The sequence below is a fragment of the Equus quagga genome, chromosome 17, assembly GCF_021613505.1.
Source record: "Equus quagga isolate Etosha38 chromosome 17, UCLA_HA_Equagga_1.0, whole genome shotgun sequence".
NCBI lineage: Eukaryota > Metazoa > Chordata > Mammalia > Perissodactyla > Equidae > Equus > Equus quagga.
The window spans coordinates 34,902,577-34,928,296 of NC_060283.1; the positions used below are offsets into that span (position 1 = coordinate 34,902,577).

Genomic DNA, 25,720 nt, shown 5'->3' on the forward strand with positions numbered 1-25,720 from the left:
AAAGACTACAGCTACCGATATTTAATCAAGGATACCCAATTTGAAATTCTGAATTTATACATCTAATTGCTCCACATCAGCAGGGTGAGGACACGTTCGCAGCACGGCACACTGCCAGCCTCTAACATAAATGGGCAAGCCATGGGAACAAATCCCCAAAGGGCCGTAAGCAAGCACTTTAAAAGCTTTACTGGGGAGCGTTTTCTCAAAAGAACACAGCAGAGTGAGATGGAGAAAGGAAAGATAATTTCTCTAACTATGCACATTGTTTTACAAAATCCCAACAGCAAGATAAAGAAGGCATTTTGATTTAGATGGAAAATAAGTTATACATAAAAAGGCATGTACAGGTTAACTTAAAGCCGGGTTACTATTCTTTACCACATAACTTAGCAAGTTAAAGCAAACAGAACGTAAGTCATTTGTGATCTTCAGGAACAAATCTGATGAACATCAAAGTGGTTAGAATGATAAAAAATAACATAACTACACTGAGTAGTAAATATTTCAGACCAAAGAGATGAGGAATTTAAACTAAAGAATGTATTTTCTTACCTATTTCTGAAGTTGTAGTTTCCTGATCTGGTTCATTATTTAATCCAGACACTATGGGGTCTAAAATTTTAGCTGAAATATTATCTTCCTTTCTTCCTGACATAAAATAGTTAACAACAGATTAAAAGATTGCAAAGGCTTTCGTGTTTGGTTGCTTTAGTTGGGATTTATAGGGGTTTATGCCAAGGTTGCCAACTCACTGTCTCATCAACTCAACGGCCATTTCCATCCTCCAGGAAGCCCAATGCCTGAACTCCCGCCCTTGGCTTTCGGGACCCCACTCTCCAAACTCTCCTCCGACCTGCTGGCCTGTCTCCTGCGCAGGAGCCTCCCTCACCACTTCTGATGCTCGACCCTGGCGGACCCAGCGCTCACCAAGCCCTCCCTCATCTCCACCATCCCCCAGATTCATTACTGCATGAAGGTCCACGGCTGGAGAGACCATGTGTCTGCTAACAATTCCCAATTTTTTCGTTTTTGACTCCCGTTTCTTCAACTCTCCCTGAACTCCAGGCCTACCCGTCCTACTGCTGTCTCGACACTCTTACTCGGCTGTATCACAGGCATCTCAAAGTTCCTGTGTCTCAAACAGAAGTCCTGGTGCTGCCACCCAGGCCAGCACCAGCTTCTCCCGAAGGTCTCCCACTTCGATAAACGACAGCACGGAGGTGCCCAGACTCCACCACAAAACTGATCTTATCTTTGACTCCCGTCCTTTCTAACAAGTGCCATCCAATCCATCAGCATATTTGTCATCTCCCCTGTCAAATATATCCTTCACTCAGGCTTCTCACCGGTGACACTCAGGGCCCAGCCATCACGGCCTCTCACCTGGGTGCCACAACAGCTACCTAAATGCTCTCCAGCCTCCACTCTTGCCCCTCTCCAGTTTTAAAAGGGGCTGTCTCTAAAAGCTAAGTCAACTCATGTCCCTATCCTGCTTAAACCCCTGCAAGGACTTCTGCTCACACTTACTACATCAAACACACGCCTGACGTGGCCCACAACTCGGACCTGCCCATTCGTACAGCCCCTCCCATTACTTCCTCTCTCTGCTCCAGCCTCACCGCCAGGCTTCCTGTCACTCAAACAGGCAAGCCTGTCCCCAGCTCAGGACCTCAGCCCATTCCTGGACACCTGCATGCCCTCCTTCATCCAGTCAGCGTTCTGCCCAGAGGTACCCTCCTCAGAGGCCCTCCCTGTCCACACACTGGCCCCCACGCTTCTCTTGGTTTCATTTCCCTCCCTGCTCACTACCATGGATGCAGACCCCTGGGTGCTCTTCCTTCTCTGCCTTCTCCCTCCATGTGATGTTCTCCAGGAGGGCAGGGACTCCTCAGACGCTTGCAGAATGAAGAAAGGAAGGCTCGAATGGACCATATCAGCCCATGAGTGACCTCGCATAGTTGCAGCAGCCCTGCCACTCTGGCAGGCGGGGCCCACGTGCCCTCCTGCCCTGCTCCACCCCAGCCAGAGGGCAGTGCTCTAGAGCCCAGGCCCCCCTCATACAGGGCCGCATCTCTGCTGCACTACCCACAGAGCTCCACCAGTTCAATGACAAACGGACGCAAGGGGCCAGGCAGCACAAGGTGCAGCGCCCAGACATTCACTGCCCGCCTTCATGGGGGCTTGCTGGGGCTCACTGAGCTGTGTCACCACACGCTCCCTCTTAGCTGCACTGTAGGAAGAGCTATGTTTTTTCGTAGGGGAAAGACTATTTTCATTGGTTCTAGAGTCCCTTCTTCCTGACATGAAATTGCACAAGGAAAATACGTATTAAACTTAACTTGTAATACTGCATATCATCAAACAAATGAAATTAAAGTGCACTCTAACTCAAAATGATTAGTTCTGCTATAATACGCTACTTAAAAATAACCAAAAATTATCATATTCTTATGCAAAACGCTCTTTGGATTCTAGAATGGATTTAAGATTCTAAATACATCTAAGGAATGTGATAGCCTCACACCCCAGTAAATGCAAGGCTCGCCCCCTCGAGTGGAACACAGAGCGCCTGTGTGCCGCGCGCCTCCTGGGTGCCAGAGACTTTCCTGAATGTTAGGGTGGAGCGCCAACTTTGTTGGGTGAGGACCGGGGGGAGATCAGCGCCCTGGGTAGTGGGCAGAGAAGAAAAGCATCCGCCAATCTGTCAACAGCTCAGTAAAGCTTAATGTCACAAAGCTCGCAAATTTATGATAACAAAATCTCGTGAAGACTGTCTAGAGGGGCCCTAAAGCGCAAGCTCACCAGTCAACTCAGATGCAAACATCCCGAGTTGTTAGAAAAGAACAAAAGACTGTCAGCTTAGAAAATCCAAAATATCAACGGAGGAGCTAGGATTCAACACAAGGCAAGATTTAAGATACAGTACAAATATCAGCAAGGCTCCTACACACCAACAATAATCGCTAAAAAATAACGAGGGGAAGAAAGACACCATTTCCAAAAACAGTAAAGACCAAACAAACTATGACACAACCCTTGACTGACAGACACGCCCTAGCACGTGCACACACACTTTCCTGCACTAACGTGAGATTAGAGGGGCCCGATCCTCCCAAAACAACAAAAGTGTAAGTTCAACATAAGCCCGGCTACATCCTCCCACGTTCGCATCTTGTGGGAGCTGGGTTCTTTGACTCATGAAGTCGTTTTCAAATACATCTGGAAGAATCAAGCAATAAAATCGCTTAAAACTTTTTTGAAAAGAACAACAGGAAACTAGCAGTCAAACAGAAAACAGTGCAAGTAAAAAATAAAAACAAAAAAAAACAGACCACAGAGGACAAAAGGTATACGGGGGATCACAGAGCAGGAGGGAAGGGTACTGTCAGCACGCGCTCCTGGAGCACCTGGCAAGCTATTCTCAAAAACAAATAAAGTCAGAGCCTCGCCTTACACCATGAATTAAAATAAGAGATAACCAAAAAGATTAAATATAAAATGTGTGATAAAACCAATCTTCGTCTCAGGACAAACTCCAAGGAAAGAACCGGCAGCTTCCAGTGCCCAAAAAGTAAACATCCAGGCAAGTCAGAAACCAAACAACTAGAAGAAATGAGCTGGAAAATGCAAGAAACAAACACTTATTTAAAAATTGGCAGATGTCCTTAACGTACAGCGAGCTCGTGCAAATTAGGTAGAAGAACGCTGAGGCTCCAAAGAGGGCAATGAGGAGCCAGGCAGAGGAAGGAACAGACGCGTCACGGAAGTCAATAAAATTAATAATACACGTGAAAAAATGTGCAATTTCACCAGGAATTACAAAGAGAGAGCATTTTTTGGTTTTCATCTATCAAAATCAGCCCGCCTTTAAGACCCTGGAGCAGGGGTGGGGTAGAGGGTCCAGTCAGTGGTGCACTGCAGCCAAAAGCTGCAAACATCCATGCCCTTTGTGCCAGCAATAAGGCCCCTGGCAACCTGCCCGACAGAGGCCACCCAAAGAGAGAAGAAGTTTCTGGCACAAAAACGTTCATTAAAGTATCACATATTATTGTGAAAGAGGGATACTGAGCATTTAAGCTTAATTTCTAAATGAAAAATTCCAACTATTACATTTTGCCACACTTCTTTAGCTTTTACACTTTAGGAAGAGGCTGGCTTTTCAGGAATGACCACTGCTCCCTCAAACTAATTTTACTGTTCAGTTCAAAGCTTCCAGCAGTACTTTCCAGCACCAGACTGGCCTTTTTTCCCTACTTATTGGTCTGTCACAATGAGGAACCATCCTTGGGCAAACTCCAGGCTAGGCCTGTTTGCTTCGGCTTCAGCTTTTAGATTCTAGCTTGATTCCCAATGATAATTTCTGCTATTTTTTAAATGCGTAAACATCATCTGTCTTAGAGCAGGATGTTCTTTATGGCCACCCTGCATCAGGATTAAATTTTGCCTACCAATTCAAAAGACAAGTGTCAATGAAACAGGGATGACTGATAAATATTTCTGGAAAATTAAATTCGATCACATCCTTTTTTGCAACATGGATCTCCAGCACAGAGGTGCTCCTCCGCTCCAGTGTCCTGAGCTCACACACGTATGTATGCATGTATATGCATGTGTGTCCGTGTGTGCGTGTGTGTAAAAGCCACATATCTTCATCATTGTCACAGGGTCTTTCTTCATTCTCCCTATGGCAGATCTGCTGTCTAGCCATTGATACTTTCCTACTAGATACCATGATTAAGGCAAAAAAATTAATATCGATATTTTCAGCTACTTATACGGTAAATTTTGCAGTACCTTCCACTGAATTTTGGGATCGCCGCTTTGATGTCTTTGTTGTCACTGTCTTGGATACTCTAGTGGAAATATCAGTCTTAAAGAAAAGAGAATGAAAAAAATTAATTGACGCATCACACATCAACACCATGAGCAGATTCATTACTCAAGCTCTGCTTGGGGAAGAACACACAGGAGCCGCAACAGCAGCATCCACAATAAAGGGGAACTGATTCCGACTCAGCACAACGGAGCACCCGAGACCCGAGAGAGAACTGGAAGGAGCTGAGACATCTCTCACTCTGCATTTAGAACTCCATCTTTTTTGTGCAGCCCTAAAAGGTCAGCAATCCGCAGACCAGGCTTTGAGAATCACTGTCTTATCGGGTGTGTTTATGAGGACTCAACCTCTGTTGCTATACGCTCAATTACTTCAATGCATTTGTAAATAACTCTGAGTAAAAACATACACACTATGTTTAAAGAGAGCACAGATCAGAGAAAATAGCACATCCCATCCCTCCCACCACTGGCACAGCTCCTGTCTCGCCACCTCTCTCAACCTGCCATAACGGCCTCAAAACCAGCCTCCCAGCCTCCACTCCACACCTTGTTCATCTTCCCTGCAGCTGCGTGGATATGCTTTCTGAGACGCGAATTGGATTACGAAGTTGGGATGAATCTAACCTCCCCAGGATGGCCGCCATGGGGATGATGAGCCCCAGCCATGGGAAACCCACTGCAGGGTCCTGCACAGGCCAGGCAGAGCTTGGAGGGGTTCCTCCAGCTGGCCCTCCCTTTCCCTGTCTGCCTGGTGACTTAATCCTCTCCCACACTCATCCTAAGTGCCACCTCCATCCTCTCCCCAGTGACCACCCTGTCCCTTCATACACCATCATAGCATGCTTGTCAAAAAAAGCTATAAGGAATCCCAGGAGGCCACCACAGAACACCTCAGGATAAACACCCCCATCCATTCCACCAGCTTTTCATCATTACTTTCACCACAAAATACATACGGACCTATTACGTGTGAGTCTGAGGTAGCGACACTCTCCTCCCGCGTCTCAGGGGCCCAGGAGAAGACGACGGCACAGCAGTGACTATGTCAACACAGCTACGGGTTTACATCTCTGAAAGTTATTTTTTAAAGTTTACCTCTGTTTCAGCTTTGGAGTCTTTAAAAGAGCCATCTGTCAACTTTTTAGACACCTCCCTTGAACTTGATGACTACAAAAAAAAAAGATTTTTTCTTCAAATTGTAGAATGATTCAAGTCTGTAGCATGTAAAAACACATGAAGATGTTTTCTCTGACAGTGACCAACAAGATCCCCCTTCCCACAGGGCGCCCGTCACACTCCAGCTCTGATGACCTGTGCCCGTCTTGCGCCTGGACCCCGAGGGCCTTCCAAGGTCTCTCCCGGCGGGGGCAGACCAGGCGGCAGGGGCGTCAGAGGCAGCGCCTCTCAGGAAACAGCCTGAAACAGCGTCCCCCGGACACACCGGATCCCTGTGTGAGGCCAAACTGCCTGCGAACATTCCAGTGAAACACAGGGACTCCGGAAATGAGGGAGGAGTGACAATGGAAACCTCCAACACCCATGAAAAAACTGCTCCCATCCTTGTCTTCTGACAGTGGGGCAACTTCAAACGGAGCAGCTCTTTTTAAGCAAAGTGTTCGGACCCTATGTCAGGAAAGCACGCTCAAAACATAAATTACATGAAAACTGTACACACATTAAATCAACACCTCAAAAAAATCTCCCAGCTTAAATCAAATCTGAAGACACATGTTGACAGAAGGAGCAGGAGAGACGCAATCACTCGGATTTCCCTCCGCGAAGACTGAAAAGCCAAGGCCGCCTGTTCAGTATTTCCAGGACTGAATGTCCTCAGAACTTAATTCCGAAGGTCCAGAGCGCAGCAGCGGTAATCACCTGGCTGCAGGCTCTGCGAGCAGTGGCCTGCAGAGGGCAGGAGACCCAGCCCCAGACGGCCACGTGGGCCTGAGGCCACACGGAGACACACTCTCACCACTCCAGACGCCTTCACGCCCACTGGCTCCCCTTTGCCTCAGAGAAACCCAGAGGGAGGCTGACAATGTCCCATCATTGTCTCCGCCAGGCAGAAACCAAACGGAGGCGCCTCAAGGGATGGCCCAGAGGGTGAAGAGAGTCTGGCACAGCCTGGGTTGGAACTGAGCCCCCTGCCTGCCAGAGCTGCCCTGACAGACGTCTCCAGGTGCTCGGCTCTCTGGGAGGTTCCACAGCTCACCACCTGGCAGCGCTGCTCACCTGGGGAGACGGCATGCTGCTTCCTGGACTCCCGCTCCATAAAGGACCCCAGATCTACACAGAAGAGCCGGCAAGCAAAACCACCACCAAAGCTCTACACAAATCCGACTTCAGCCGAATAAGGACCAGCTCTGCACAGGAACATGGTCCCTTCCCCCCGGTCTCACACACTTTTAAACAGAACCATCCCTTGCACTTGGCTCCAACATGTCCCATATAGCCTGTAAAAATTTCTCCTTGGAACTGTCTATTTAAAAAACCAGTCACGGCATCAGCAATTTCAGTAAACATAACGTAGGAACACTTGATCTGAAGACTCTGGAAGCTGAGAAGGTCACCCCATTCAGGGACCGCGTCGTGCACAGTAAAATATACCAGAATATGCTAGCGGCCCAGAAAAATCAGGCCAGTGAAGAACACTTTTCCTTAGACCTCCAAAAGAAGGCAAAAGATGGGGAATGTCTTTGTTATTTCTAAAACTCTTCAGGGAACATCTACAACAGGGCACACTACTCCAGAGCGCCTGTGGGGGACCCCGGGCTCCCAGGAGAACGCCAGCTCACTTACTAACCAAACCAAGCGTACACCAACTTCCACCGAAGACCAGATTCCAGGACTCGCGCAGGGTCAGTCCCATCGGACCCACCCATCTCCCTGGACAGCACCCTTGAGATGCAATGCCAAAAACGGAGACGGCCATCTCAGGAGGAAAGGGCCACAAGCACCAGCTCAGGCCTTGCCCCTCACGGCCGCCCACCCATCCTGGGCGAACCTTTCCAGACCTCGGCTTCCTCCTTTCTAGCAGCTGGAGCCCAGAAGAGTTGCAGAACCTTTCCAGGACGCCTGACAATTATACGATGTCCCCATGAACATCTGCAACACTAGCCCTAACGGGAGACCTACATTACCCACAGAGAGCTCAAAAGTAACTTGCACTTTTAGAAAATACTGAAACCAAACAAATTTTCTGGCCAATCCTAAATTTACCTGAAATTTTAATTAAATACGAATTCAGTACACTGAGGTTTTACTGTACTTATCTGCCAATGCCTAAAAGACTTAGAAAGTAGCCCTAATTCATAATAAATTCCGCCACGCCCAGGCCCCAAGAACCCACACACAGCTGAGGCTGCCTTGTAAAGACTGCTCACAACGCTAAGGTAGGCTGCTCCAAAGTCTTCAGAAAGATACCCGAATGCACACACCTGCAGCCCAGAGGTGACAAGCAGTCAATCTTAGAACACCCAGCCAAATCTGGTACCTCTTTGGGTTTCTACGAGGAATCCAAGTTTGTCATTAACTTTAACAATAAAGAAAATCAATTTCCTAATCGTATTACAATCAAGACAAAAATCGTTTTAGAGAAAAACTCTAAGTCAAAGGCAGAAGTTTTCAAACAGGACTTTACCTTTTTCTCCGGTTTATCATGCTCTCTGCTCTTTTCCCTGTCGGGGTCCCTGGAAGGCTCCTCGTTTCTCACCCTCCGCCTGTCCTTGTCCTTGTCCCTGTCCCTGCCCTTGTCTCGCTCGCGCTCTCTCTCCCGGTCTCTCCATCTCTCCTTTTCCCTTCCTCCCTCGTTCTTCCTCTCTCTCTCGCGGTCCCCATCTTTGTCCCGGTCTCTGTTGCCTCTGTCTCTGTCTCGGTCTCTCTCTGGCTTGGTCCTGGCCTTGGTTCTCTCCCTCTCTCCCTCTCGGTGCTTGTCTCTCTCGGCATCTTTATGTCTGTCGCGGTCATTCTCCTTGGTCTTCTCCTTGTCTCTTTCCTTTTCTCTTGGTTTGCCTTCTTCTTTCAATTCTTCTTTCTGTTTTCGATCTCTGCTTGTACTTCTCTCATTTATTTCAGAGTTTCTTCTATCCTAAAAAAGCAAAAGTCAACAATATCACTTACAGATGTCTTTACCTGAACTACAAAAAGACTCACTTCAGATACGCGCAACTTGCAATTCACCTCTTTATCTTTATGAACTTTGGGCTCTTCTCTCGCATTCTTATTGTCCCATTCTTGAGATTTCGATGTCAGCGAGATCCTTCCCTTCGTATCCACCTTCTCTCCAGCCAACACTCTCTTCACCGCGTCGTCACTGGAGAGCTTGTTGGCCGAGTGTGAGGAAATGAAAAGGAAGGTGAAAATGAGGTCAGCACACGTAACAAATACGAATGTCGACATTCAAAGACAGCTCACTACATGGATTCTTTGTCTACCAATGAAATCCAATGAACGAAAGGATAAAATATTAAAAGGAAATGTTATCACAAAGCACAGCATCTCCTATAACTATCACCTCCACACTTCAGTCCTTAATAGCAGTCCACCCAAGCTAAATGAACCCAGTTAAATTCTACCCAAGCCGTCTAGTGTGGACGTGTGTGCTGTTCAAGGACAGCAAAGCTGACCCCACAGCTCTACAACTGCCTCACACTTGTCAGAGGCTCACAGAGGCCCAGCACTGAAACGGCCCTGAAGCGTGATCTAACTCCAGCCCCACCAAATGCACAAACCCCTCCTGCGGCACCCCGGCCCGCCCTCCACAGCCCCTCAACAACCCCGGCCAGGAACGCCCCTGCCTCACACACTCACTCATTCCACAAGGACGCACAGAGTAACCGTTACACACCAGGTGCTAGACCACAGGCGGAGGACATGCTGTGTACTGAGGGAGGTGGCCAAACACAATGATTAAACGTCAGTGTGCCACCGGAACACGACAGAGGCACCGAGTCAGCCCGGGAGGGAGGACAGGTCAGGGCTCCGGGAAGAGCAGCTGATCCCACACTGCTGCCAGATGAAGCAGCTCCACACCGAGAAACTAGCAGCACGAAGGAGGGAGCACAACCCGTGCAAGAGACCGGGTGGTGTGGGTACAGGTGTGGGAGAGAGATGAGCCAGAGGGGAGGAAGTGGCAGCAGGTCGTGAGCCATGCCACGGAGCCGCTGGCTGTGCCTGAGGCAACAGGAAGCCCGGAAAGGATTCAGCAGACAAGACAGGAGTCTCTCTTTTAGAAAGAGGAGAAACATGAAGGATGCAGGGGTGGGGCCTGGGGCCAGAGCACTAGCAAAATCAGCTTCTGCGTCTCCAAGCCTGAGGGCTGGACACAGACCAGGGCGAGGTTCCCCACTGCACCCCCACTGCCACTGTCCAGGCAGAAACCCACCTTTTCCCACTTTAATAACATCAAAGGTTAGCCCTCAGCCCACAACCCATGAGGTACACAGGGCTGTGTCTGCTATGCTCTTGGTAAAGGTCCAACTCCGCTCCCCTCGGGGGCTACTCGGTTCCCACAAAGGCAGGCCCTGGGGATGATCTGCTCCCATCACCAAACGCAGACCTCCTCCAGCGTCCTGGCAAACGCAGCCTGGGCTGGACCATGAGGCCAGGGAGGCCAAGCTCCCAGCCCACGGCAAGGGTCTCAATCCCCGCACAAGGGAAACAGGCAGCACAGCCCTGCAAACAACAGCCTGGAGAGAGGGAGGGAGGGAGGCCGACCCCGGAGGCTGGGAAGGCAAGCAGAGAACAGGGACGTCTCAGAGCCCCACAGAAGAAGAAAAGCAGCACCTCTGGCTGGAGCTCCCCGGCCCTGGCAGGAAACAGTCACCTGGCCTGAATGGAGGCCCCAAACGAGAAGGAATTCAGGGCGTGGAGGCCTGGGCGTGAGCAAAGTGCCCGTGGAGCTCCCTCCCTTGCACGTGAAGCTCGTAGAACTTGTGCCTAACATGCCCTTATCCGTTTCACGCACAGTTTTACATTACTTCTCCTGTAACTCCGAGGCTCCAGAACAGGCGGGATCAGATTCAAAGCGCAGCGTTCCACACACGCCGCCAGAAACTCCCTCCTCAAACCCGTCCCGCTCCGTTCAGGCTGCTCCCCCACTGCTCGTCGTTCAGCTCTGCTGAATCTAAGGCTGCAGGGCCGCAGCACTACCTTGCTGAGACAGCACTTTCCAATCCTCTGGAGCAGCTCATTTGTGCGTTCGGGCTCGTGCCCAGCCACGATGCGCGCTGGTTTTGCCAACAGTGGCTCTCCTGAAACCAAGACCACCACGTCTATGGCCTTCTGCAGGAAGCTAATTTTTGCATCTTTATCCTGAAAGATTTCCATTTAAAAAGTAAGCATTAAAATTCTTCAGAAAGAGTTTGTACTGTCTTCAGTATGTTCAACAAGCACAGTTCCTATTTATATAAAAAGCTATTTTTAGATGTACACCACATTTAGAAATACTGACTCTTTTTAACAAAACAAAAACAATCCATTAAAGCTTTGAATTTTAGTTCACGGGCCAGCATGGACCTTTGAAACACTACTTCCATTTCTCAATGGCTATAATTAGCATGATATGAAGTAGCCAAAAATGAGAAAATGAAATAAGGGTATACGGCAATTCGCAAATTAATCACACTTGTCTTCCGATCATATATCAGCATATAAATGATACATGCCACAGTACACAGCTATACTGCTAAAAAAAAAAAAAAACCTTCATTAATGTGAGGGGAGGAACCCCCCAAACCCACCTTAACATTATCAGACTTCATCTCAGCATCCGTGTAGAGGCCCTTCATGAAACCAGTCATCCTAATCACCTTCAAAAGATAACGCAAGGCGTGGTCAGCACCCCACAGGACAGCCTCTCCATCAGCCTCATCCACCGAGCCCCACACTCCGGGGCCGTCAGAATCTGTCCGCACCCAGAATCTAATTCATTCACTCACTCCACAAACATGTGCGTGTCTACCATGGGCGAGGCCTTGTACCAGGCAGACCCCGCCGGGCTGTGGGGACAGGCCAACGTCATAAAGACTCGCAGGGCACTAAGGGAGCACAGCTCAGGACCTAATCCAAATGTGGAAGGGCGAGGGGCGTCAGGGAACACCTCCCAGAAGAAATCCTGTCTAAACGGAGACCAGAGGCTGACAGGAGGAGAGTTGGAGGAGGCAGTACCTAGGAAGCACGTGCCAGGATAACAAACAGTTCCCGCAAGGCCCAGGGCCAAGAGGGTCCTGTTCACGATCAAAGGAAGGTCGGGACAGAAGGAGCCCGAGGCAGAGTCAGGCAGGGGCCTGACCCGGGGCGCCTTCGAAGCCATTTAGGAATACAGACTTAACCTAAGGACCACGAGGAGGCCCTGAGAGGGTCAAAAGCAGGGAATGGCGTCTTACAAGGGTCGCCCAGGCTCAGTGGAGAGAATGGACCCTCGAAAAAAGGGAACTTCTCGGCCTGGGTTTCCTGAAGCTGGACGGAAAGGACCTTCTCCTCCCCACTGTGCTGCTCAGTTCCCGGGACAGAGGGGCGCTGTGTGCAGTATCACTTTTGTGCTGCTCTCTCCTCAGTCCACCCGTACCTCCCAAGGACCCCTAAAAGGAGCTTTTGGGTAGTGATTTTCTGTTCTGCTCCCACCCCCACACACGGCCAGGGCCCTGGGTTCTCTCAGACCACAGTTTTTCAAAATGCGCTAAGTCATGGTAAAATGAACATAATGGGTAGCAAAAAGCATTTTTTAAAAAATGAAACAGAAAAATAAATATCAGACTGCACCATACGTAGTAAGGAGGAACATGTGTCTATGTGTGTGTCCTGGGTGGATACAGACCATATTTATTACAGCAAGACATGTTTGGAAAAAAAAATAAACAGTCCGTCCCTCATATGAGGCTCCCTCCCTGACACCAAGCTACAGCCAGCTGTTACTTAAGCTACCTTTCATCCCTCATCAAACTACTTAAGAGCTGAGCTATTATTTTTCCTGAGAAGATGGGTGGAATGTTAAGATTATCCTGCACTTAATATTCCTGGAAACTTTTCATTTTGTCTCTTGTGAGCTTCTCCCAGTTTGCCGGCAGTTAAAATTGCGAGCAATAATTTTAAGAAACAAGAGATATTAATGTCACAAGATCAATGCATCAATTTATAAAAGAGGCAGAATTAGTTTAGGTGTAGCTAAAATATTGATATGGTGAGTTGAATACAATGCTTGAGGAGGTAAGAATTTTCATAGAGGCTCTTCACCTATTAGCTAAAAATGCTTTCCGAGATGTCAATCATTCTAATATCTCTATCAAGTGGTGACAATTAACATATTTATCTTTACACAGGTAGAGAAATTAATTTGGGCATTAAATTAGGGAAAATCTGTGGAAGAAGAGCAGACGAGTGGTTCCAGGAGGTGGGGACAGCTGCCACCATGAGCCCAGCGCCACACTAAGACCCACAGGATGGGGCAGGTCCCCCAGCCTCCTTCCCAGCTCTCTGTCTCAGTGGGGAGGCAGGATTAACACAGAAAATAAAAGTGTGAGGCCGCAGTCAGCCAGGCTCACATCCTGGCTAAGTGACTTCTTCTCTCCTGGGCTGGAGGATGCTACCTGCCCACTTCACAGGGCGGAAGTAACGCAGCACACAGCCGTGTCCCTTCCTCAAACACTGTCCAGGACAGGTGTAAGCGCTGGACCAGCACAGAAGGAGGTAGTGGCCAGTCAAGACAGCCCTTGGGATGTGGCTGGGATTCCAGAGAAGTTTAAGCACTATTAGGGTTTTCGGCACAGAGGCCGACTATAAGAGACACTATAAGCTAAGTTAAGATGGGAGAAACAAGTAAAGCCAAGTTTGTGGAAGAGTAAGATGCCCAACCTGTGGAAAAGAGTAAGAAATAAAGTTTGAGGACCAACATGGCGGGAGGTTAGCAGCCCTGGAAACCTGCAAATTCAACCCGATTCCTAATTCCCACAGAACATGACCAAGTTCCCAAGTTCAATACTCTCCCCCCGCCACAAGGTGCACCATGGAAATGGGCGCTGCCACTCTGAGTTACCCGGGCCTTGACAGATTCCATTCAACAATGAATGTTTGTTGTGCACCTTCTGTGTACGGTACCCAGTGCAGCTCACCTGGGATATGCCAACAAACGAGTTACCATATCCATCATTCAGGAATTCACCTTCCACTAGGGAGAAGCTCTAGACAATCAACCCCGACTGGAGGCACGCTGTGCCATTTATCAGCAAATACTACCCTGCTCTTTTACAGTTTTTTCCTTTCAGGTCCCCCTACAACCACCTTCAATAAATTCACCCACAGGTATTTATTAAGTATCCAATATGTAGTGACCACTTTTCAGAGCAATGCAGAGGGAAACTTGGGGGAGTGGGGTATAAAAAAGAATAATTTCATTCTTCCAGGATTTCTCAGCACCTTCCATGTGCTAGGCACTGCAGGAAAAAAAAAATCTCAGAAACAGCTCTGCCAGGCAGAATGCAAGATGTGCTCTAACAGATACATGGGTAAGCTGGAAAGAAAGAATGCTCCCTCAGGGGCCCGGAGACTCCCGGAAGAGACAGCCCAGGAGGATGGGTGAGAAGGGGAGACCAGGGGTGAGGGCGACGAACTCCGTGCAGAGGCACCGCGGAATTGGGCCCAGCGCTCGCCTCCCCCAGGCTGCAGGCCAGGCCAAAGGCCCGGCTCCTCGGGCAGGCGCCGCGCATAGCAACACGAGGCCAGACCCTGAGCCCAACCCTGATCCCGACCTCGACTTGCACCTGGGCCCCCACCCCCCGGCCCCCAACCCGATCTCCAGCCCCGAACCCCTGGTCCGCATCCACGCCCCGGCCCCCACCTGGGCCCGGATCCCGGACCCGCACCTCAACCCCGACCCCCACAGTGGGCCCTGACCCCCACCTTAGGCCCTGAACCCCGGCCCGCACCCTGACCCCAGACTCACACCTGGGCGCGGACCCCCGGCCAGCACCCCGACCATGACCCCAAACTCGCACCCGGGCCCGAACCCCCGGCCCGCATCCCGGCCCCGACCCCCACCGTGGGCCCTAACTCCCGGTCCGCACCTCGACCCCAACTCCCGGCCCACACCCCGGCCGCGACCCCCACCGTGGGCCCCGACCCCCGGCCCGCACCCCGGCCTCGGCCGGGCGCCCACCTCCGTGATGATGTCGTGCAGGTAGCGGAACGGGGGCTTGTTCAGCAGCTTCTCCGTCAGCGGCGGCCTCCGGATCACCTTCCCCAGAGCCTCCTGCGTCCGCTTCACCACCGCGGCGTTCATGGCGGCGCCGCCGGCGCCCCGCCGCCCGCCGAGCCTAAGCTCCGCCGCCCGGCCGCCGCCGGCCCCGCCGCCGCCTCCCGCTCCGGCCTCGAAGCGCCGCTCGGGTTTCCATCCCACAGTGCACCGGAGTCCGCCACGGCGCGTGCGCGGGGCCGCGGCGCTCGGTCGCCGGGGCGGCGCGGCCCTAGCAACGGACGCGCCCGGCGCCCCGCCCACCGCCTGCCGGCTGCGCGCGCACGCTAAGCCGGGTCTGAGGAGGAGCGGCTTCAACCTGCAGGTTGAAGGACAGCGCCGTGTCCCTCCACCGTCGCGACAGCCTCGGCAAGCAGCGCACGTTCGCCCGGTGTTACAGGTGACCACGATTCCAGGCTCCCAAAATTACCGTTGCCCGTTTCACAGGTTTCAAGGGGACTGGACTAAGTTATCTCAAAAAACACAGAATAGAAAATGTCCTATGCTGTTTGTTACTTAATACGGTTTCTTGGGCAAATAACTCCATTTGTCTGTTCCTATAAAGCTGGCATAGTGATGTGCCAGCCTGCCTCCCTAACTCCCAGGGAGTTAACGTGACAGCGCTTTGTCACCAGGACGAAGCCACGCCCTGTCGTTATACCAGGTGTCTGTCGTTCTCTATCCACCAGGCACAGGCTCGTTGCAGATCCTTCTAGCAATCCGGAAGCTTTGTGGCCTGTCTTTAGGTCTTCTAATGGATACCTTTATAACCTTTATTTACATTTATTTTTAGCATTTTCAGTGCTCGTCATTCTTTGTGTAGATCCAAATTTCCATCTGAGATGGTGCTTCTCCTATCTGAGGAACTTCCTTTACCATTTCTTTTTGCACGGATCAGCTGACAATGAATGCTGTTACTTTTTGTCTGAGAGTCTTTACTGCACCTTCACATTTGAAAGATAGTTTCACTGACTATAGAATTCTGGGTCCACCTTTTTCACTTTCAGTGCTTTAAAGGTTTTCCCCCATTGGCCACTGTAAGACGTAGTTTCTGAAGAGAAGTCTGCTGTGGTTCTTATCTTTGTTATGTCTATTGTGTGTCTGGCTGCCTTCAAGATTTTCTTCTTATCATTGGTTTTCATAAATTTGCCCATGATGTATGTAGGTGTGGGGGGGGGGGGCGTTTACCTAAAATTTGTATTTGATTATTTACATACAATAAAATTCACCCATTTTAGGTGTGAAGGTTGATGCGTTTTGATAATTATATACAATTATGTTGCCACCACCACAATCAAGATAGAGAACAGCTCCTGCACCCTAAAACATTTCCTCCTGCTCATTTGGAATGCATCTCTTCCTCCCCCTCCCCCAGCCCTAGGCAAATCTGGTTTCTGTCATTATAATTTTGCCTTTTCTAGAGTTTCATATAAATGGAATCATACAGTACAGAATCTTTTTTGTTTAATTCTTTGTCTTATTATATTTTTGAGACTCATCCATGTTGCTACATCTATTGATATGTCATTCCTTTTTGTGGCTGAGCAGTATTCCATAGTATAATTTGTTTATCCATTTACCAGTTGATGGACATTTGGGTTGCTTTCAGTTTCTGATAATTTATGAAAAGCACTACCAAGACCATTCACATACAGGTCTTTGTGTGAACATGAGTGTTCATTTCTCTTGGGTAAATACCCAGGAGTGGAATTTCTGGGTTGTTTGGTAAGAATATATTTAACTTTACAAGATACTACCATACTGTTCCCAAAGCAGCTACACCATTTGTCATTCCCATCAGCAACGTATGGGATTTCCAGTTTCTCCATATCCCTTCAAACCCTAATATGTCAGGCCTTTTAAGTTCAGTCATTCTGGTGGGTGTGTAATGATGGCTTATTATGGTTTAAATTTTCATTTCTCTAGTGAGTAGTGATTATGAGCATCTTTTTGTGTATTTATTAGATATTCATATGTATTTGGTGAAGATAGGCCACAAAGTATCATTCCAGTATTTGTTGAATCACTCCTGTGTGCGGAGTACTGTCTAGGTGCTGCAGATTTCATGGGGAACCATGTCCCTTCTAGTAAGCAACATCCACGTGGTCCACTGACGTCCACTCCTCCTGGGAACATCACTCCCCCTGCCGCTAACTGTATCCAGGATGATTGGAGCTTTGGTCACCTAGGCAGAGGCCAGGTGAACCACCAGGTCTCACCTCCCTCCAACTGTGTCAACCTCGCTTCTTTCCACTCTTCACCATACAAGTGGGCTGGCTGTAGGAGACTTTACTGAGAGGTTGGGAGAAGCCTAAGAGGGTGACAACCCGCGAGGGAAGGAATTTGACAACATTCACTGTACAGAACTAGCCTGTGGTCCATGGGGAAAAAAGCCCCCAGCAAACTGCACTCTTAGAGGGATCCCCTCCAGGGTGGCCCTCAGTTATTAATCCTCCTCCCCAGCTTCCAGATTGGTCTCCTTGGCCAGAGCACCTCCATCCTCCGATCCCTGCCTTATCAAATCTTCCTGACTTTCTGGAAACCCCACCCTCTACCCACAGGAGGTCTTGTATCTCCCCATCCACTCCCTTTCTCTCAGCATTATATTTCCCAGAGTCTGGGCTCTCCAGTCCAGACTCACACCCTAGGACCTTGGCAGGACAGTCCACTGGGTCCCTTGGAACAATCCAGGGTGATGGACACTGTGAATTGGTCTCCTTCCTGGGCTCCCAGATTCCCATGATTCTCCTGATGGTCCACACACTTATCTTTTTTTCTTTTTGGTGAGGAAGATTGTCCCTGGGCTAATATCCATTGCCAATCTTCCTCTTTTTGCTTGAGGAAGACTGTCGCTGAGCTAACATGTGCCAATCTTCCTCTGTTTTGTATGTGGGATGCTGCCACAGTGTGGCCTGACCAGCAATGCTAGATCTGCACCTGGGATCCGAACCTGCGAACCCCAGGCAACTGAAGCTGAGCATGTGAACTTAACCATTACGCCACCAGCCCAGCCCCGACACACTTATCTTTATCACATGCGTATCTGGCTTCCAAAGAACAAATATTAATTCTCAAATAGTTCATCAAATCCCATAAAGAAGAATAAAATAATTTCCCAACTGCCTCATCATGTCTGAACATCTTCATCCACACCGGAACTAATCCTTCACATCCACAAGGAGAATCGTGTTGGCTCCCTTCATCCCCTTCCCTACCCACCACCTGACCCCTCCTCAGGCCCCCTGGAGGTCTTTTAAAAGGGGGCCGTGGTGAGACTGCGTCCTTCTTCACGCCTGGGCCGTTAGTCCACGAGCTGGCCCACAGCTCTGAAGTGAGGAAGCCCTGAGACAAAGACGTGCCAGCTCCCTGCCCTTCAGGTGTTAAGGACAGAGAGGGTGAGCTATTATTCTCACAGGATGACCAGGTGGAGCCCCTCAGGGGCTGCCCGAGATGCAGAGGATGCTGTGGTGTCTGAGAGCTAGAGTGTCCTGCCCAGACTTCTTCCCTGATGTGGTCACCATGGCCAAGCTGGGAGCATGGAGGCTCCTGTGAGGAGCGCCCACCTCTGAGCTCTGAACCCTGGCTGGGATCAGCCTGAGCAGGGGTGAAGGGAGACTCAGGGAGGTCGCTGACCCTGGCCTCCGACTCCAAGTGCCCTGCCTTCTCAACAGACATCCCCCGGCCCCCTTCCCAGAACGTTCACGCTGGGCAGAGTCCTCCTCTGGGCCCGGGGCTGTGGGGTCCGCCCGTGACCAGCAACCGGCTTGTCCATGAGCGGTCAGCCAGAGCGGTGGGGAAGCTAGGTAGGTGTGGCCGTGGAGAGCCCTCTGGCCCCTCAGGTTCCACTGAGGACCTCAGCCAGTGCCACATGAGGGGGAAGCCTGGTTCCGATGTCTCTCACAGACTGTGGGGAGCAGGGGTCCATCTGGGCTGAGGAGACCCCCGTGGAGGCCTGAGGACACAGGTCTTACTCTTCTCCTTGGGACCACAGGGCCATGAGAGAGGGTCTGAGAGGATCTGGGACAAGGGAGCAGAGCCGCCATACCCCACTGAGGGCCTGCCTGGGGGCAGGTGGTCATGGCATGGACACTCATCCCTGGAGGTCACAGCCTCTGTGGAGCACTCTCCCGGCCATCCACTGCGTCCTCATGAGGCCTCAACACTGCCCCCATGCAAGTCCATAACCTCCACACGGGAGAGCGGGTGGGCGTTCTAGGCCCTGGGAAAGCAGGACCAGGAAGATGCAGCTAAGGATTCCCGACTCCAAGAAAGAAACCTAGAATCAGGGCCTGGGGGTGAGGGGCCCAGAGGCTAGCCTGGAGCTGCAGTTCTGGGGGCCGGCTGGGTGGGGGGCCCTGTAGCCCGAATTATCCCTAAGGGCCGGGAGTCATGAAAGAATTAGAGGAAAAGGCACAGAATATAAAGGAGTCATTCATAAAAAAAGAAACTTGATTAAATAACTACAGAAGATTACAGCAAAGAAAGTGTTTGAAATACAAAAGGCTGGCAGGAGATGCTTTTGAAATAAGCAGTTTCTGAATGAATGAATGAGATAACCGTGGCCTTGGCTCACCCCAGGAGTGAGAGCTCCACAAAGCAGAGTGGCTCCCAGGCTCCTCTCGCCTTGCTTAAGAAGTAAACATTCCCCAAGACAAAGGCCTGGGAGGCCAACTTCTGCAGAGAGCCCAGGATGTGGGTCAGCCTGCTGGAAGGGCTGGGGAGGCAGGTACCAGGCAGGAGGAGAAATGGCCCAGAGCCTGGAGACAGCCTCGCCAGCCCTGGGTCCAAGACAGGACTCAGAAGGGCAGGCATCAGTCTGTGTGGCCAGGCAAGTGCCTGGCTGCACATGCATCCTCTCAGCAGGGAGGTGACTGATACCATTTTTTGAAACCTGAGGGGCCTGCATGGAAGGCCTTGTCCCTGATCCTAGAGAAAAAGAAGACAAAGACTTCCATCTGTTCCTAAACTTGCTGAGATTGTTTCTGCCTCAGGACCTTTGCACTTGCTGGTCCCTTTAGCTGAATAAGAATAACGCTCTTCCCCCAGATCTTCATAGGGCTGGATCTTTGCCATTATTCACGTCTCAGCTCACATGTGAGGTCCTCAGAGATATCAAATGTCGACCAGAGTGAATCTGAACTCAACAGCCTATTATCTTACTTCACTTTCTTCAAAGCACTTATTCTCTGAAAGTCATTTTTGTAATTCACGTCTGCCTTTTTGCTTTTTGTCTCCCCCCAACAAATTACCCCCAGAAAGTGAGTTCCATGAATCCAAAGGTCTGGCTGATTTGCTCACCCCCGACTCAGCTACACCTTCAACATTGTCAGACATGTATGGGCTCTCGATGACTATTGGCCAAATGTTGAATAGAGTATGCTCTTACCAAAATCATTCTTTCCAAAGGGCTCTTAATAATATGGTTTGCTTATACCACAATTTTAAATGAAAAAAATCAAACTATAATGTTATGTAAACAACTGATCTCAGTGACGTTGAATGTCTGTGTGTGCGTACGCATGTGTCAATGTGTGTGTAAATGTGTGTGCACGCATGTGTGTGTGAATGTCTATTTGCACACGCGTGCATGTGTGTGAATAAGCCCAGCAGTTTCAGGGTTTCAGAGGTTATCCAGGATTTGGGATCATGAGACATTTCTTCTGCTTCTTTATACCTCATTGGAATTTAGATTTATTTCCCAATAAATAAATTTTAAATCCGAAACAAAAATTAAAAGTTGTCAGAGGAGACCCCCACTTAGGGAAAGCCACAGTGTTGATGACTTGCTGGTAAGCCGTGTCCCACGTGCCCTTTTATCCCCCGTTTACGTACTGGGGCCTCTAACAGGATCCTTTAGGGGACGGAAGTTGACCTGGGCCCTCCGCAGGCTCCCGAGCAGCAGTGGGAACAGCTGCCGCCAAGCACAGCCTTTGCCTGTAATAGCTGTGTGACTCTGGTCAGTTCTGGCCTTTTCAGTCCTCAGCCATTTCTCCAGGAAAGAGAAGGATTTGAACGAAATCAGCTCAAACGCCTCTTCCAATAACTGTCCCTAATGGCAAACCCTGGGAGCAACTCCCCAGGGGAGAAGCCGAGCAGAGCCCAGTTCCACCAGCATCCCCTCCAACCAGGGTCTCCCAGGGCCTGGGGGTCTGAGCGAGGGCCTTAAACCCCTGAAAACACGTACAGAATCATTGTTGAATGGCACTTTCCTGGAGCGGGGGTCCACAGCTTTCACCCTGTTTGCATAGGGCGCTGCTTCTCAAATATTGAAAGGGCAAGAATCAGGTGCTGTTAGAGTCCCAAGCAAGCCTTTTCCAGAAAAGTCTGGTTAACTAGTGTCCAAGGTCCATCGCTGTTTGCCTTTTCCAAAAGTAAATGAGAGCAAGGCACACATGTGGACTTGGAGCTTTCTGCCAGAGTGGGCGGCAGCGGGCAGCAGGCGGGCAGGTGGGAATGGAGAGATGCCCACTGGGGCTGGTGCCAAGTCCTGAGGAACCTCAGCTCAGCCGGGAGCGGCCCGCCCCACCTCCTGGGCCCAGCCCCACCTGTGTGCACCACCTACCAGCTTCCAGCACACCAACTAGGCCTCAGAGAGGAGTTGAAGAGAAGAGCTCCCTTTCGAATTACATAAAAACCGAGTTCTCCTGCCTCAATTATCCCAACCTGCCACCCCACAACCCTGTAATCGACTCCCACTGACCTGTGGGTCCCTCCTCAGAGGGCCTCCCTGACCCGCACCTCACGGTGCCTCTGTCAGAAGGTCCCTGGCTCCCCATGAGGCTTACTTAAATGAGAATTGTGGGGGCGGGCCCAGTGGTGCAGCGGTTAAGTTCGCACGTTCCACTTCAGCGGCCCAGAGTTCACAGGTTCGGATTCCGGGTGCGGACATACACGCCGCTTATCAAGCCATGCTGTGGCAGGCATCCCACCTATAAAGTAGAGGAAGATGAGCGTGGATGTTAGCTCAGGGCCAGTCTTCCTCAGCAAAAAGAGGAGGATTGGCAGAGGATGTTATTCAGGGCTAATCTTTCTCAAAAGAAAAAAGAATCGTGTAACTGGTTGTACAATGTCTTCTCCCCACTAGCACGCAAGCTCCAGGAAGATAGGAGCTGATTCTGCCATCTCCTTAGGGCACCTGATGCATCTTCTCTAAACAAGCCTGAAGGAGGAAGTCTTAAACCGCTGTGGTGGATGCTGTGGTTCGCCGTCCAGATGCCCATCAGGATCAAGACCCACTCCACAAGGAGTGTTTCAACTAAATAAGCTCGAACGCCTCTTCCAATAACTATCACCAATGGCAAACCCTTGGAGCAACTCCTCAGGGAAGAATCCGAGCAGAGCCCAGTTCCACCAGCATCCCCTCCAACCAGGGTCTCCCAGGGCCTGGGGATCTGAGCGGGGACCCTTCAACCCCTCAGCTCACAGCTGAGTTCCTCTCTGGGGACATTTAACCAAAGGGGCCACCTCACCTCCTGCTCCCCGGGGACAGCCCACATTCGAGGGTTAATTGTGTTGGGGATACAAACCCAGTGTCTCAGGGACCTCCACCCAAGAGAGTTGCTATCAGGATGGTCTGAGGAAGCAGCCCCTAACCTGAGACTTCGGGGCTGAATCACCCCCCAGCCAGCTGAACGGAAATCCCCACGATTGGTGTAAGAGGGAGAACTGAGCCCCCGGCAATGTAGTGAGACAACTGTGAAAAATTTCCCCAGCATGAAGTAGGAAGGGAGTCCAGCAGGGGGTGCTATCTCGGGCCCTTGACTGTGGAGTCAGACAGCTGTTGTGGGGTTGCCAGGGCGGCGGACAGAGATCACAAAGGCCGAGGGAGAGAAGGCCTCCTTGGCAGCTCGTGAAGAAACTCTTGTCTCTTGCAGCCGAAGATCAGAAACGGCTGAGGACCAGGCCCCAAATTCCTTTCAAGGGCAGTGAGGCTCCAGAGAAGATTTAACTTGACCTCAGGAAGTGTACGGTGCCGGGGTCAGACTCCTGATTGAGAAGTACTGGGACTGTGAGATTGGGAAGGGCACATCTGGATGGAGGCACTCAGAAATCTAGAATCCCCAGATTCTCCTGAGCCACCTGGGCCTCCAGAAGTGGCCCACTCCTCCCTGTTAAGGACCTGCATTCCCCCTTTTCTCAAAGACAATACAGAGGTCACTAACATGCGACACCGCACACGCCTCTCTCAGGATCTTCCCTAATATCCCCCTCCTGGCCCCAGACCAGTCACTATGGTCAAGTCACAACAGAACCTGGCTGGGACCTGCTGAGCCTGCTAAGGGAGAAAGGGACAGGAGCTGCAGGACCGGCCAGCACGGACCAGAAGGAGTTGGGAGAGCATATCCCAAGGTGCTGGATGCTGGATCCAGCAGGGAATGGAATACAAAATCGGATAAGGGAGAATTGATCAACATGGGAGGACTTTCCACGATACAGGATTTATGACCCTGGCAAGCATCCAGGGAGACAGGACAGTACACTGTTCAAATGGCTCTTGGAAGCCTGCAAAAAGTTGTGGCCTTTGCTAAGTGAAGGCAAACTGCCAGACCTGCCGTGAGAGATGGTGGGGAAAAGGAACGAATGGGGCCTGCTGGAGCAGATCTAGTGTGGAAGGCCAGCAAACCCCCTAGCTGACTTGATTCCTTGGGAGGGCCCAGGGGTCACTTCTTTTACCAAAGCAGAGGCTGGTGAGAAGCTCAGTGGTAGCTGTCCGCTGTAGGCCAGGGCTCCTGGTAGAAGATGATGTTGTAGGTCTGGGCTCCCTGATAACAATGGGGAGGATATGATCACAAAATAATAGAGGCCAAGTAGCGGTACTTAATGATCAGAAGCAAGGTAGATGCAATTACAGTAGAGCGGCCGTGTCGGAGTGGTGGTCAGGAGGACCTGATGTGCAGAGTGCTATGGAGATGGTTAACAGAACACGATGTTCCTAAGGGCCAGATGGATGGGCAGCCGACAAGGGTATTCCTTAATCTATGCTACCGAAGAAATCAAAGATGGATGTTCAGGAGGCTGAGAGTATCTGCTCCAATAAAATGCCACTATCCCTTGCCCGGTTTTCAGACCTGAACGAAAGACCAGATTCCCCAGGTCACTGCCAATATGTGCAGTCGTAGTCCCTCCCAGTCCTTTCCCAAAGGGACACTTGTTCAGGTAACCGTACGCTGGTGGGGGGTAGGGAACACCCAACCATTTCAGGGAGTGGTGCACACAGGGTCCTGGGGACCTGAAGCATCGTCATGGCCCCTCTTAGAGTGAGGGCATATGGAGTCGGGTGATAGAGTCCTGGTAAGGTGTGGATCTTGGTGGGTCCACTGGGTCTATGGACCCACCTAGTGGTCATTTCCTAAGTCCTCCAGTGCGTAACTGAAATGGACATACCTGGCAGATGGGTACCGCGTGTTGGCCAGGTCCTAGGACTGTGGAGGAAGAGCTGTAGGAATGGAGAAGGCTGTGTGGGCACCCCTGACACTGCCCCTCCCCAGCCTCAGCCGAGAAAGTAAGTCAAAGACAATACTGCACACTGGAGGCAATGGCAGCGATTACGAGAACGGGATATGTCCCATTCTTAGGACAGACAGTTTCACCATCATATAGCCATTTATCAGTCTAACTCCTACAGAAAACAGATGGATCCTGAAGGTGATGGTGGATTACTGCAAACCCACATGAGTAGGAGCCCTAATTATGATATCTTTGCTAGAGCAGGTCAACGCAGTCTCAAGTCCATGGTACGCAGCCAATACCTTCTTTTCCATCCCCAATAAAAAGGAGGGTCAGAGGCAGTGTACGTTCGTTTGGGATGGACAAGAATACACACTGGTGGTCTTGCCTCAGTTCTGTGTTTCTCTTTTCCCTCTGTCCTAATATAGTCTAGACTGTCTGGACACTGCATGACACCCTATCAGCCCAGCATCTTGATGATATCATATTAATTAAATGGGATGAGCAAGGGGGAAACACATCAGAGGCCCTGGTAAGATACATGTGCTGCATCTTCCTAGGGTTTCTCTCCCACCCTCTGCAGCACGTGTATCTTACCAGGGCCTCCAGTGGTCCATTGGATGGGGCATGACAGACCTCTGCTCCAAAGGGAAGACTACCTTTTGCACTTCCCACCACTAAGAAGGACCCACAATGCCTGGTTGCCTCTTTGGGTGCTGGAGGCAGCATGTGCCACATTTGGGATACTGCCTGGACACATTCACCAAGTGCCTAAGGAAAGGCTTCCAGCTTTGAGTGGCTCCCAGAACAGGAAAGAACTCTAGCAGGTGCAGGCTGTGGTGCAAGCACCCTGCCACTTAGGCCATACGATCTGGAAGACTCTAGAGGTACTTATGCTGGAAAAAGATGCTACGTTGCTTCAAACCACCAAGTCTGTGTTGATTCTATGGCAAGTCCCAGGAGGAGAATCACAACATAGGGTTCTGGAGCAAGGCCACACTGTCTGCAGCAAAGACAAAGAGCTGCTGGCACGCCTCTGTGCCCTAGGACAGATGGAGGGCTGACCATGCGATGCCAAGTGATAACCATGCCACTAGAGCTGGGTCTTACCAGACCCTCCAAGTCGCAGGGTCAGGCATGCCCAACAGTGATCTATTGTAAGAAGAACGTGGTGCATCAAGGACTGGGTGTGAGCAGGGCCAGAGGACA

At 50.6% G+C, this 25,720-nt stretch overlaps 1 protein-coding gene across 2 annotated transcripts in view; it reads right to left on the bottom strand.

Annotated features, from left to right (window-relative positions):
* Positions 1 to 15,225, bottom strand: part of TRAF3IP1 (TRAF3 interacting protein 1) — a 52,572-nt gene extending 37,347 nt beyond the window's left edge. For both annotated transcript variants that reach the window (XM_046643964.1, XM_046643963.1), the window contains exons 1-7: positions 14,990 to 15,225; positions 11,580 to 11,648; positions 10,990 to 11,151; positions 9,019 to 9,159; positions 8,480 to 8,926; positions 5,935 to 6,006; positions 4,798 to 4,873 (exon numbers count right to left, since the gene is read on the bottom strand). In XM_046643964.1, the coding sequence (XP_046499920.1) occupies positions 4,798 to 4,873; positions 5,935 to 6,006; positions 8,480 to 8,926; positions 9,019 to 9,159; positions 10,990 to 11,151; positions 11,580 to 11,648; positions 14,990 to 15,112 (1,090 nt within the window). In that variant the 5' untranslated portion in view covers positions 15,113 to 15,225. The remainder of the gene's footprint in view (positions 1 to 4,797; positions 4,874 to 5,934; positions 6,007 to 8,479; positions 8,927 to 9,018; positions 9,160 to 10,989; positions 11,152 to 11,579; positions 11,649 to 14,989) is intronic.
* Positions 15,226 to 25,720: the final 10,495 nt, after the last annotated feature.